Raw genomic sequence first — 13,709 nt, 5'->3', positions numbered from 1 at the left:
TTCCTGTGGATGTACTGTCAACTCTGTAATCTCACCCAGGGACTATCTGAGCACTAAGCCAGAAAAGCAGAACCCAGATAGATGGAAGCTTGAGTGAAACCACGATGACATTGAGGTTGGGGGCACCACATTCTACAGCTCAGAGCTTCTTTTTCTTTCTAGAAAAAGCCAGGAACCTGTATTTTTAATGAGTCCTCTACTGTCCAAGCAAGTCTTAAATATTTAAACAACTGTGTTTAACTTCTAATTTCCTTAGATTTTATAGCAAAACCTCAGGATGACCTTTCCTACCCCGTGGCCCAGGTTGCAGTACCAGTTTTATTTTCTTATAAATCTCTGTGCTTATATTTCCAAAACACTCATTACATTTTATTGCTATGACTTTTTCAGTGCCTGCCTTTCCCACTAGACCACAGAATTCATGATGGCAGAGGTGTCTGGTTTTTTCTCTTTGTATCCCAAGCCTCTAGCAGAGTACACCTCCACATTTGTAATATAAGTGAATAAAGATAATCTCTTTCACTCACTCAAACACACACATTAAAAATACAGATTTATTTCATCTGATAATGTTGGAGAAATACAGTTTAGAAAAATATATCAATGCTCTCTGCTAAAGACTTTGGATAAATAAGAGACTTATTTACATTAAATTGTCATTATTCTCCTAGCATTGGGGTAATGATTATCAAACACCAACTTCATAAGACGAGGTACTGGTTAAGAACAGCTATTCCCAAACTAATGCTGTATCATTAATTATTTTAAGAAAACAAATAAATAAAAGGGGTCTAAGAAACTTCTTTAGAGTGTTTTTAAGATCAATTTAAACAATACACCAAGGCCATTACAAATATTGCAAAATCTTAAGAAATAATACATTTTAAATGCAAATGACAAGAAGGTAAGAGTCAAAAGAATAGAAGTAGGGGGTTGTAAACAGACTTCCTGCAACTCACGAAAATGTCTGTTCAGACAGTAGGAAAAGTCTGCCTATACTATAATGGCCTAATTTTTAAAAAAAGTACTAGAAATAATTCTCCAGGCATGGATAGCATAGATGAGTTAATTTACAAGAAATAAGTTTTAACCAGAAAGAAACGGGCAAACAAGAATTTCTAGCAAATGAGACAACATTACTGGATTTTGGCAAGCAATCCATTTATTACTCTGAGCAGTAGCATTCCTATAAGAGGAAGGCAGAGGAAATGTATATAAACTCTGTTTCATAAAGCTATCCAGAAACCAATGTCTTAATTAAGATAATCAAATATGATATCTTAATTAAGAAAGAAAATTTAAAGCAGAATTAGGATTTTGTTACTAAGAGCAGTTACCAATGAGAGTTATGCTTCTCAACCCATGTAACAGGCTGGAAATATATAGCTCAGGACTTTAATCAAAAGGCCATTTTGAAGACAACTATACCACGTGCTAAACATAATGTGTTCTTAAGTTTTAGCACTCCCAGAGTACACTTCTTCTTGTGGTTTGTTTCTGGTAACACTGCGTTTACTATTCTGTAAGTCTGTTTGTCTCAGAAAGGTGATTAATGCCATTTCAAAATATTTCAACAACCTTAAAATATGGGTTTTTCTTTACCAGTTTAGCACATTTCCTATCGTAAAACAAAATATTACATAATGCTTTTTATATTTGATCTTTCTCAGTAGGCTCCAAGTCAATGAACTTTAATACTGCCTCCAGGCAAACAACTTTCAGGTTGCCAGTGAAGTCATTATTTCATTCAGCAATCATTCTCACACTGTCTTAGACGTCGACATTCCTTTTTTAAAAAAGAAATGTTTCCAAGGATCTGAGATTACTTTCCCAGGGTCAAGAAAAGTCCACATGAATAATAAAAATACTGCAGTTTCAAATTCTGGGAATGTAAAGCTGCCTACACCTATGAATCTGGGCTCTAGAGACCAAATGGCTGACACTCCCAATAGCAAGCAGCAGTGTGATGAGCTGAGAGTTCCCTAATAGGGCACAGAAGACATGTCCACAAATGACTATAATGCAAGGAAGAAGCTATAAACGCTACAAGAAACAAACAAACATGTTATGAAATTTCAAATGAGAGAGAAAACTGATGGCTAGGTTGTATTCACTGTAACTAGTGGCATTGCTAGACATTTTGGAAATGAATAAACTTGGTTAGTGAAATCACTAATGGGGTATATTTCAATCTGAAAAAACTTCATAATAGAGATGGATAGGCACTACATATAACTTAATTGGTCCTATTTTCTCATTGAAAAAGAAATGGAAATATTCCTTACATAGCTTTACTACTTAGAAAAACATTGCTAAGAATACAAGTGGAGACATCACTGAGAAAAAAAATGCAATGCGGGAAATATTTGTTCATATTAGTTTGCTTATTACAGAACTACTTCCAATGTCTAGCCTTCTTAGTTACATTCATTACTAGTCCTCTTATTACTATTGACACTATTATTTTTATATGTATGATATTAATGTCTTGGTTCTTTCTACCAACACTTACCAAGCGCTTATTATATGCCAGGCAGTATACTCAGGATTAGGGGTACAGTGGTGAATGAAACAAACCTGGTTGTTACTTTCATGAAACAACTACATTAATAATGACATAATCACAACTTTGAAATGATAGCAAGGAAAAGTATAGGACGCTTTCTTGCCAACGGGTGTCAAGAAAGTCTTTCCTGAAGAAACGGCATTCATGGTGAGACCTGGAGGATAAGGAGGAATAAAGCCAGTGGAAGGAGTGGAGGGTGGGTAGGAGTGTTTCAGGAAGTAGGAACAGTATGTTCTAACGGTGAAGGGCAGGCTGGATGGTGCAGAGGAGGGGAGAGCGGGGAACAGATGAAGCTTGAGAGACTGGTAGGAGCTGGATCAGAGCCTTGAAGGACATGCTAAAAATTCTGAACCTCATCCTAACAGCAAAGGGTTTTGAGCAGAGAAGTGATGTGTTGACATTTACGTTTAATCTGTTGCTTGGGCTGTCACTGGGAGTCAAGGGTGGCCTGGCAGGAGGCAAGGAAGCTGTGAAGAAAAAGGGTGGGAGGGTGGCACAATTCGTGGTCCAGGGGAAAGTGGGCACACTCCTTTCACTACAGACAAACAGAGCTTTGCTTTTTCACTTTTGTGCCTCTGTTCGTGACCTGCAACGTACCTGCCCATACCTCCACATTATACAGATCTTTCAAAGTCTACCTCTGATGCCACCTAGCCTCTTCTAGGTGAAAATAATTTCTCCCTTTTCAAAATTTCCAAAACTGATAATTTGTAATTCTCTTAGTACTTTCTGCTTTGAGCTATAGTTACGTGGACACACATCATATGTTCCCTTCTAGGCTATTGCCTCCTAGAAGGCAACAGGAGTGTCTTATTTGTTTACAGTTCAGATCACAATAAATATTGGAACCTGTACTGCTCCAACACAGAGAAAGAGGAGGGTTTTTGTTTTTTCCTGAGGCATTTCTTTTCTGTTATGATTTAGAGGATGATAATGTTTGGTGGTGTGAGAAGAGCAGGAAAAGATGTACCTATTTTTGTTTTTGTTGTTCCCACAACACCAGTCAATGGCTCACAGTAGCAGACTGAGTTGTTAACCCTGTGGAATGCTTGAAACTTACAGCATACCCAGAATCCTGAATTATTAAATAAAAAGGCAAGAGACAGGGCAATAGTTTCTTTTTCATTAATGGCTAGTGTCTAAAAACCAAGAACATGTTATTACATATTTTTCATCTTTGTCATGGCCTTGGATACCCACACTTGTCGTGAGCTGGGGACTGAGGATAGCAACCATGGATGCTCATGTTGCTCTAGGCTGGGCCACCTGTCTAGCTTGTTTGCTGCCTAGTTAATCCCCAGGTCCCCGGAATTATGCTGCGCCCCCTCCTTCCCAGTGGAGGAATTATGCTTGCTCCAGTCCCTGCTGTCTTGCATCCAACAAGCATCAGGATGTTTTAATTGCTAGGGGCCTCCTGGTGACAGGTTATCTTACAGAGATACAGCAAATTCTAAAACTTCATAGTACATGTAAAATCCAAGTCAAAGGTTTTGGTAAAAAAGAAAACTCCATCATAGAAGGAGAGAGTAGAAGGGTGGCTGCCAGGGGCTGGGAGAGTGGGAGAATTGGGTAGAAACTGGTCCAGAGTACAAAGTTTCAGTTATACAGGATGAATAGGTTCTGGAGATTTAAAGGACAGCAACATGACTATAGATAATAATACTGTATTGTATATTTGAAATTTGCTAAGATAGTAGATCTCAAATGTTTTCAACCACAAAAAAAGTAACTGAGGTGATGTGTTAATTAGATTGATTGCGGTAGTCATTTCATAATGTATATGTGTATCAAAACATCACGCTGTATACCTTACATATATAGTTTTTGTCAATTATACCTCAATAAAGCTAGAAAAATAAAAATAAATACATAAAATTGAATAAAGAAAGAAAACTACAAATGTATCTAGCAAGTTGTTCATATTTTGAGCTTGAATACTACTATAAGACAACAGCACTCACCGTTACTTTCTGGACTTACCTCTTTAGTAACAGTAGGAAGCAACAATGCCAAATTACAGAACTTCAAAGCATTCTGGTTTTCCTCAAGATCAGTATAACACTGGAAATGAGAAATAACCAATATTAAATGTAATCATGTTTTTATGGCTTTTATGGCTTCAAAGTGATCTTAAAGCAAAACAGTGGTCTTCATTACCTTTGCTAAGTACATGTAGTTGGGAATAGAATAACCAGGGCATAGTTCTTCAGCCTGATTTAAGAGAAAAATACAAGAGAATAACAGGGCAATATTAATATAACAATAATCACAAGTGAAGAAAATATATTTTAATAAATCAACTATTTTGAACCAAATTGCCCTAAGAATTTAGGTTGGTTGTTTCACATGTGAATCACTTAATCAGTTTAAGTATCTTTTGGAAGGAAACATAACTTTTGCATTTAGCCATTAAAATAAAATTGATTACCATGATCATAAAGCTTACAAAGCAATGAGATACTTTGCGGTTTTCAGATTTCTTTACATAATCATTTTCCTCAGTTTTCTTTCTCTATCCTTTTCCTTTTAAGAACAAAAATAACTAGTGATATGCCTAGGACAAGTCCCATCCATCCATCCATCCATCCATCCATCCATCCATCCATCCATTGACAGGGTCTTGCTCTGTCACACAGGCTAGAGTGCAGTGGTGTGATCTTGGCTCACTGCAACCTCTGCCTCCCAGGTTCAGGCGATTCTTGTGCCTTAGCCTCCCGAGTAGCTGGGATTACAGGCACCTGCCACCATGCCTGGTTAATTTTTGTATTTTTAGTAGAGAAGAGGTTTCACCATGTTGGCCAGGCTAGTCTCAAACTCCTAACCTCAAGTGATCTTCCCCGACAACCTCCCAAAGTGCTCGGATTACTGGTGTGAGCCACCACTCCTGGCCTCACTATCTATTTAGAAAATGAGAGTAGTGCATGACTGGTACCCCATGGCAAGCATCTTCCACTAGATTAATATTTTTTTTCTTACGATTTCAACATATTCCACAGGAGTTAAATAATATCTGAAGTCCATCACATCATGGACTATTAAAGGAAAGACAGATCCTTGAAACAACCAGTCCAGGTAGTAGACATGAGTGAGTAATATAAAGGTACTTTTCTCCTATCTACTAATCTTTTATGTACCAGTTACTTTATTTCTGGGAAATAAGAATTCTTTCAGGTATGGTATTGTTACTAGACAGCTCTTCTTAGAACCTAAGTCAGTCTAGCTTCAGAGTCAGCTTTTGCTGTTTTGAAGGGCCAGGCAAGCAAGCTTACAACCTGCAGTCCCCCCATTGTAGGGGGTGTAGAACATAAGATAAAAATATACTTTTAAAACTTTACAAGAATATGCTTGTTTCACAAGATATAAACAATCTAGACAGTTCCAAAATTAAAAAGTGAAATTAGCTCCTTCCTAATTTTATCCTCAACTTCAATCTCATGCCCCAGGGGTAACCACTATCAACAGTTTGACATGTGTCCTACCAGATTCTTTGCCAAGTACAGGCAAATAAAAAAAACAGATGTTTGGTTTTTGAAAATAAAACAAAATGGAACCATTTTACATATACATAATTTACATATATATAAAATTCTTGTCAATTATACCTCAGTAAAGCTAGAAAAATACAAATAAATACATAAAACTGAATAGATGTACATATTGACAGAAAATCTACATATTGGCCCCAAACTTGTTTTTCCCATATTACAAACACATTTTCACGTTGGCATACAGATACACCTCATCGTTTTTAAGAGCTGTATTTCATATTCTGCGTGCATCATAATGAAAGGAAGCATTCCCCATTGGACATCTTGATTTATTCTCAATTTTCATTATTACTACTAATAATCAATGAACATACTTTTCCCCATATGCTTGTTTACATGTGTGTTTATGCCTATAAGGAAGAGTCCCAGAAGTTGAATTGCTGAGTCTAAAGAATATATTTTTAAAGACAGATACTAATGAAGATGAATCCAAATTAGAGTGCTGAGGAGTGGTCCAACACCTTATGAGAGCACATCCCTTGTAAAAGACATTTTATTCTGTACAGAATCCAGAAGAGAAGGGTTTTAGAAGGAGAAGAACAAAAATCTCTTAGGGTAGGGAGCCAGACTTGATATAAATCTTTAAGACCAGGTAGGTTTACATTGTCTGGACATGGAATGGAACCTGCTGGAGAGACAGCAAAGCTACCACAGATTAAAGAAAGTGGCCAATTTCAATCAAGTCAGAGCCTTGACCATCCAATAGTTCCATCCATGGATTCTGGTTCTCCTGCTTCTTTTTTTTTTTTTTGTCTAATCATTTCCATTTCAAGGTCTCTCATTTGATAAGTGCATTTCTTGAGCCATTCTAATAAGAGGGACTTAAGACTGAACTTTATTCAGTTATACCTTCTTCTATGCCCAGTAGTTGCCTCAGCTCTGTCCAAATCCCATATTGGGGATAATTGCCCCAATATACGCATGTAAACAGCTTATTTTTTTAATGCTGGCATTTTAATTCTGCATATATACCTTAAAACTTATGTTTAGTTAAGTAAAGTGATTATAAATCAGAACACCTCTTTCTGTTCTTATGGCTTAAAAAGCTAAAGCCCAACAGAAGAACACAGACAGGCAACTAACAACACTGAATTCCTAAGGTAAAAGAGATTCTGACCTTTCACAAAAGGCCTTGGATGAATTACAAGGGGTGTAGCGTTATTCAAATGCTCATGTTTCAATGTAATGTTCCAATGATGAGGCAGTTTCTAGAGAGGCCCTTAGAACACTCTTTATCATAACTCCTGGCAAAGAATATTATACATGTTTAATTTCTCTTGGCTATCCAAGTTCCTTGAAGGCAAGAGCTGTGTTGGTCATTTCTGTGTTACCAGTATTTGATGCCATGTTTGGTACTAGTTATGTGCTTAATAAACACTGTTGAATAAATTAACTCTTCTTTAAAACATCTTAGAAGCTCAAGAAGCAGCCTTATACCATATCAGGACACAGCAGAGAGCTCTGCAGCTGGGGAAACCACTAGTACAGACTCAGGGATCATATGATTGCAAACAGTAAGTGCAATCAGGGTAGCCTGTATCCCAACATTGCCACACCTGTCATTTACTCCACACACCCATCCTCTGATCCAGTGGTTTCCAGCTATGCCATCAGCTGCCATTGGAATCAATAGCTTTATGATCTTTAAAAACACTGATCAAGGTTTAAAAGCACATACCATATGACCCAACAATTCCACCCCTAGGTGGTTACCCAACAGAAATAAAGATGTCCACATCAAAGTTTGCATTTGAATGTTCACAGAAGCTTTATTCAAAATAGCATCAAACCAGAAACAACTCAAACGTCTAACAGTAAGTTAACACAGAAACAAATTATGGTACATACATATAATGGAATATTACTTAGCAATGAAATGGAACTGCTGATACACTCAATAAAACGAATGAGTCTTAAAACATTATGCTGAGTAAAAGAAGCCAGATATACGCAAAAGTACATGTTGTATGATTCCATTTATATTAAATTTTAGAATGGGCAAAACTAATTTATAGTAATAGAAAGAAAATCAGTGGTTACCTGGGGCAGGAGGTAGGGGAAATTAACAGCAAAGGGGCAAAGATAACTCTCTAGGATAATGAAAATGCTCTCTTGAAATGGTGGTGGTTACATAGATATATAAGTTTGTCAAACTTCACTGAACTGTACACTTAAAATGGGTGCAATTTATTGTTTATAAACTATACTTCAAGATACCCAGAGGTTCTATAACAATGAGTCTGGGTCATGGCCTGGGCTGACATTTTGTAAAGTGCCCCAGATGACTGCAGTGCACAGCCAAGGTGGAAAACCACTGCTTTAGGGAATCATGCCAGAATTTTGGATGAGGTGGAAAGCATGCTATAGTTTGCAAGAATTTCCCCAGGGGATTCACAGATGACTCCTACAGGTGTTTAAAACTACTTCCCTAGATGCTTTGAGGCTGTGGAGGACCAATTTTCTCCTGCTATAATAGTAAAATAAGAGTAGCTAACATTGATTTTTAGTTAGAACATTTAACATGTTAGACCCTCGGCCAAGAATATCAAATGTATTATTTTACGTAACCTTCAAAAAAACTGTACAAAGTAGGTATTATTATGGCCATTTCACAGATGAAGAATTTGAAAGTGTGAGAACTAAGGAAATGTGTCCAGGTCATACAGACAGGAAAGGCTCAGGTCTCAACTTCACTTGTCTGACCCTAAGTCAGTGCTCTCAACATCTACGGGACCAAACTGGATAGCTCTAGAGACACATTCCTGGCCCCTGTGAATGCTCTTTGGAGAGGTGGGTTTGGGGCAGGAGTCCTACAGTCTGGGTCCCATCGACATGGCCTCCTGTGTTGTAGGACCCAGGGGGTTGCAGACTCTCCTGGGTGTGGGAGCCAGGGTCTTTGCTGTTTCCCTTTCCTCGCCTCCACCTCCCAGATTTCTTAGTTCCACCACAGCCTTAGCCTCAGCACTCCAGGCCCCTCAGTCCCCTCAGTCATTCTAGTAAATATGGCGAGAAGCATTCCTGATGCCTCCTCTCTTTCCTTTGATAAACACTATGGAATGTGTTTTCAGACTAAAGTCTAAGTCATGATTTAATGTGGGGTTCCCCAAGATGGTTTTCCGAGGTGTTTAAATTTTAATGAAATTAAAATTCTGTGACTTTTTACTGAGGACTTACTGGGCACCAGGCATACTCTAAGTAATTTACTTGTAGGAATGTAGATAATCCTTACAATACCACTGTGAGGTAAGTACTATTATCTTCATGTTATTGATTAAATTGAGAGAGAGGTTAAGTGAATTGCCCAATGTTACTCAGCCGGTGAGTGGTAGAGCTGAGATTTAACCAGGTAGTCTGGTTCTGGAATTTGCATTCTTTACCTTAACATTATTGGGCTACTTACCACTTTTGATTTTATCTGTGTGTTATTTTAGACACATTAGCATCTCAAGAACTTTTCTACAGTGTTCTGAAAACCTGCTCCTCAATTACAACTTTGATATTATGAGGAAACGAGTTTTGAGTACAGATAACATTTTTGCTGATTAACGTGGCATCTTTTATATAAATCTTTTATCTCAGATATATCATAATCTACATTTGTATACAATTTAAAATGAGGCAACTAATTTTCAGTGGTAAGAAAAAGGTGAAGAAATGGGAGTGATGCAGTCTTAGCCTTCGCTCATATTTAAATCAAATCTTTGAATGTCATTGTGTGAAATGAAACAAATTAAGTCCCTGAGGTCTTGACTCCCTTTTAAAAAACATACAAAAAAGGGATCACATTACATAAAAAATAAGAAATATACAGCCCTTTTCTTTTTATTTTTTAAACTCTTTTCTTCTGGGCTTGTGCTTGATTTCAGGACACTTATGTTTTCACTTGAGGCAGCCACTGGCCATTGGTGGTGAGAGATAGAAAGTGAGAAGAAACCTACTTGCCATCTTAGACTTGTGATCTATAAATTCCCTCTTAGTTCTACAAAATCGATCCCTGAAATACAGCACAAATATTAGCATGTACAAGACATATATTTTATTTTATTTTTGAGAAAAAGTCACGCTCTTTTGGTTAGGCTGGAGTGCAGTGATGCAAGTATGGCTCACTGCAGCCTTGAACTACTGGGCTCAAGTGATCCTGCTGCCTCAGCCTCCTAAGTAGCTGGGAATACAGGTGCATGCCACCATGCCCAGCAAATTTTTTATGTTTTGTAGAGATGGGGTGTTGCTATGTTGCTCAGGCTGGTCTCAAACTCCTGGCCTCAAGCAATTCTCCCATCTCAGCCTTCTAAAGTGTTGGGATTACAGAAGTGAGCCACTGGACACGGCCTTATCTATATTTCTATAAACTTGAAATAAGTAGATTGGGAAGGAAAACACATTTAGTAACTATAAGATTTTGAAGGTGGTTCCAGAGAAAGGATTATTACCCCAACAGGAAGTTGATTATATGGGTGGCTATATTATACATTTACATGTGTGTTCATACACACACATATTACTGCTTAGAGTTGTATTAGTATAGCGATTATACATTTTCAGACACAATTGAGAATACTGATTTGGTTTGATGCCCCAAGAATCTTCCAGAGAAGTGTCTGCAACTTTAGAAGGTAGCTTTTAAAATAACTCTTCCTTTTGGCACTTTTATTTCTTTAAAATTAAACTGGTTCTATGTTAGGCTAATCGGGAGTACTGGGACTATTTCTAACCATCAGGGTATGACTGCTTCTGCACATGCTCATGTGACCTGGAGAGCTGTTCTTGGACTTAGTAGTAAGGGCTGTCATACCTTTCATTTAGGCTGCTGAGTTATTTTTTAAAAGTAGCTTGTAATTCCTAGAACCTAGGGCATAACTAGCTGTTCTAGGAAGTTTAGATTTAAAACATATTAATAACTTTTATTATGAGAGGCTTAAAACAGAACGTGCCAACACTAGGATTCAAACTAAGGCTTCACATGGAGAAAATATTTCTTTGACAATGGTAGCAGTGATTGGTGCAGATGGTAATCAGTCTGACACTAAAATAATGGATAGACAAAATGTACCTTAAGGAAACTGTGTAAAGCTTCTTGTACAGTTGAAGATGGTACTTTTCCAAACAGAGTAGCAGCCATTTTTTTCTCAATCCAGCTCAGTCTGGAGACCTGCAAATACATAACAACATCACTCTTAGAAGTTGTTCACCTTTTGAAGGGATTCTCTCTCCCCAGTTAGATGTGTGTGTATGTGTGTGTGTGTGTGTTGTCTGTATATAAATATATACAAATGTAAATATATAGCCATAAATAATATATATTAGTGATATCACCCTCATGGTATTAATGTTAATATGTTACCTTCCTTTTTCACAATTCTAAGGAACCATGGGCTCCAGAAGCACTGGTTTCAAAACTAACTTGAAATATTCTTGATAAGAAGATTTGTGTTGAATCAGAGGAAAAAGGAGTGGAGTGGGAAATAATGCTGATCCTGTTTGTTCATCTGATTCCGCATTCTGAGATGACTACGGCATATTTCTTCGTACAGCACATAGGAGCTACAAGACTCTTGCCTTTGCTCTCCTCTTGCCTACTCCATGCTGCCAACAGGCCTCCTGACCCAGAGGTAGCATCTCAGGTATGTAAATAGAATAAGAATCCTTAAGCCAGGAGTGTCAAATGGGGGCTCAGTATACATATTTATAATCCAGAAGATTTTTTTTTTAAATCAATAACCACCAAAACTAAATTTCATATTACCATTGATTTTTTGCTTTTTTCTAAAAAGTTTTCTTTTTTCTCCAAATATAAATATTAGATGTTCATTATAAAAGATTAAACTGGCTCAAAATGAATACTTAAAAGGGTATTGACCCAGTTGATGCTCTGTCCAACCCCATAAAGTATCTTCATTCTCAGCCCAATCATCTAGATTCCTAGGTAGCCAATGTCTTCTTTTTTTTTTTGACAGTGTCTGACCTTGTTGCTCAGGCTGGAGTGCAGCGGCACAATTACGGCACACTGTAGCCTCGACCCCCTGGGCTTAACAATCCTCCCACCTCAGCTGCCTGAGTAGTTGGGTGGGACTACAGGTGTGCATCACACGCTCAATTAATTTTTAAAATCTTTTGTAGAGACAGGGTCTTCCTATATGGTTCAGGCTAGTCCTGAACTCCTAGGCTCACGAGATCCTCCTGCCACAGCCTCTCAAAGTGCTAGGATTATAGGCATAAGCCACCTTGCCCAGTCCATTATCCTCTACTAAAAAATTATTTCCTTATTTTTTGACATAATTTCTCTTATTGGTATGCTTATTTTTGCTTTGTTTTGAACTTTGTAAAAAATAATATACTGCTTATTTCCTTGTATGACTTGCTTTTTCACATAATGGTACGATTCTAAGATTTCATCCAGGATAATGAGTATGACAGTTCAGTCATTTAAATAACTGAAATATTTCATCATTTCAACAGACATCAGCAATGTTTTTACCCACTCTTTTGTCAATAGACATTTGGGTTTTTCATTTTTTGCTCTTAGGACCAAGGGTGCCATAGCCATTCTTGCACATGCCTTCCGGAGCACATTTGTGAGTCTCTGTAGGGTAGGCACGATCATATGGCAGGCAAATAGTCAAATTTAAAAGATAATACTCAATGGTTTCCAAGGTAGTCATGCTGATTTATGTTTCCACAGCAAAGTAATAATTCCTGCTGCTCCATATCCTTGCAACACCTCACACTGAGATTTAAAATTTTTTATCAAATGAGTAGGAATAAAATGGCATCTAATTGGAGTTTTCATTATCATTTTCTATAATTTTGTTTTTAAAATTTTTAGTTTAATTGCATTATGGTCAGAAAAACTGCATGTCATCAATTCTTTGAAATTAATTAAGACTTGGTTCATGGCCTCATATATGGTCCATTTTATTACACATTCTGCATATGCTTGAAAAGATGTCTATTCTACAGTGGTTAGCAACATGGCTTCATATTTATTAGATCCAGCTTATTAAATGTGAGGCTCCAATGTTTTACAAACTAATACTTTTTTGTTTTCTTGTTCCATTAATTACCAAAAGAGGGGGGTGAAAATACCAGTGCATGGTTGATCTGTACATTTATCCTTACAATTTGGTCAGTTTTTACTTTATAGCTTTGAGGCTGTTATTAGAAGCACAGTAGTTAATAAACACTTTCCTTGTGAAGTATAATTACTATATAGTTACCCTCCTTATCGCTAGATATACTTTTGCCTTAAAATTTATGTGTGTGTCTGTGTGTGTGTGTGTGTGTGTGTGTGTATAGTAGTCCTCTTTTCTTCATAGGGTATATTCCAGGACCCCCAACAGATGCCTGAAACGATATATATGTTTTAGTTTGATTATTATTTATTTGGTTACTATTTGATATAACTTTTCTACATGTTTACTTTCTATGTTTCTCTGTCACTGTGTATTTTTAAAATTGGCTTTACTGAGGTATAATTTATGTAAAATAAAATTTCCTCCATTAGAGGTGTATGGTTCAATGAATTTTGATAAATGTATACAATCCTGTAACTGCCACGACAATCAGTATATAGTACATTTTCATCATCCTAAAAAGTT

At 37.1% G+C, this 13,709-nt stretch overlaps 1 protein-coding gene across 3 annotated transcripts in view; it reads right to left on the bottom strand.

Moving 5' to 3' along the window:
* LOC105733180 (regulator of microtubule dynamics protein 2) overlaps nucleotides 1–13,709 on the bottom strand; it is a 75,328-nt gene that overhangs the window by 9,466 nt on the left and 52,153 nt on the right. For all 3 annotated transcript variants that reach the window (XM_012475480.3, XM_012475478.3, XM_012475479.3), the window contains exons 8-10: nucleotides 11,165–11,263; nucleotides 4,724–4,777; nucleotides 4,547–4,627 (exon numbers count right to left, since the gene is read on the bottom strand). In XM_012475480.3, coding sequence (XP_012330903.2) covers nucleotides 4,547–4,627; nucleotides 4,724–4,777; nucleotides 11,165–11,263 — 234 coding nt within the window. The remainder of the gene's footprint in view (nucleotides 1–4,546; nucleotides 4,628–4,723; nucleotides 4,778–11,164; nucleotides 11,264–13,709) is intronic.

Source organism: Aotus nancymaae, unplaced genomic scaffold, assembly GCF_030222135.1.
Source record: "Aotus nancymaae isolate 86718 unplaced genomic scaffold, 86718_ANA_hifiasm-v0.15.2.pri h1tg000057l, whole genome shotgun sequence".
In the NCBI taxonomy this organism is placed as follows: Eukaryota; Metazoa; Chordata; class Mammalia; order Primates; family Aotidae; genus Aotus; species Aotus nancymaae.
The sequence above is the reverse complement of the archived record's forward strand: the minus strand, read 5'-3'. Positions and strand labels throughout refer to the sequence as shown.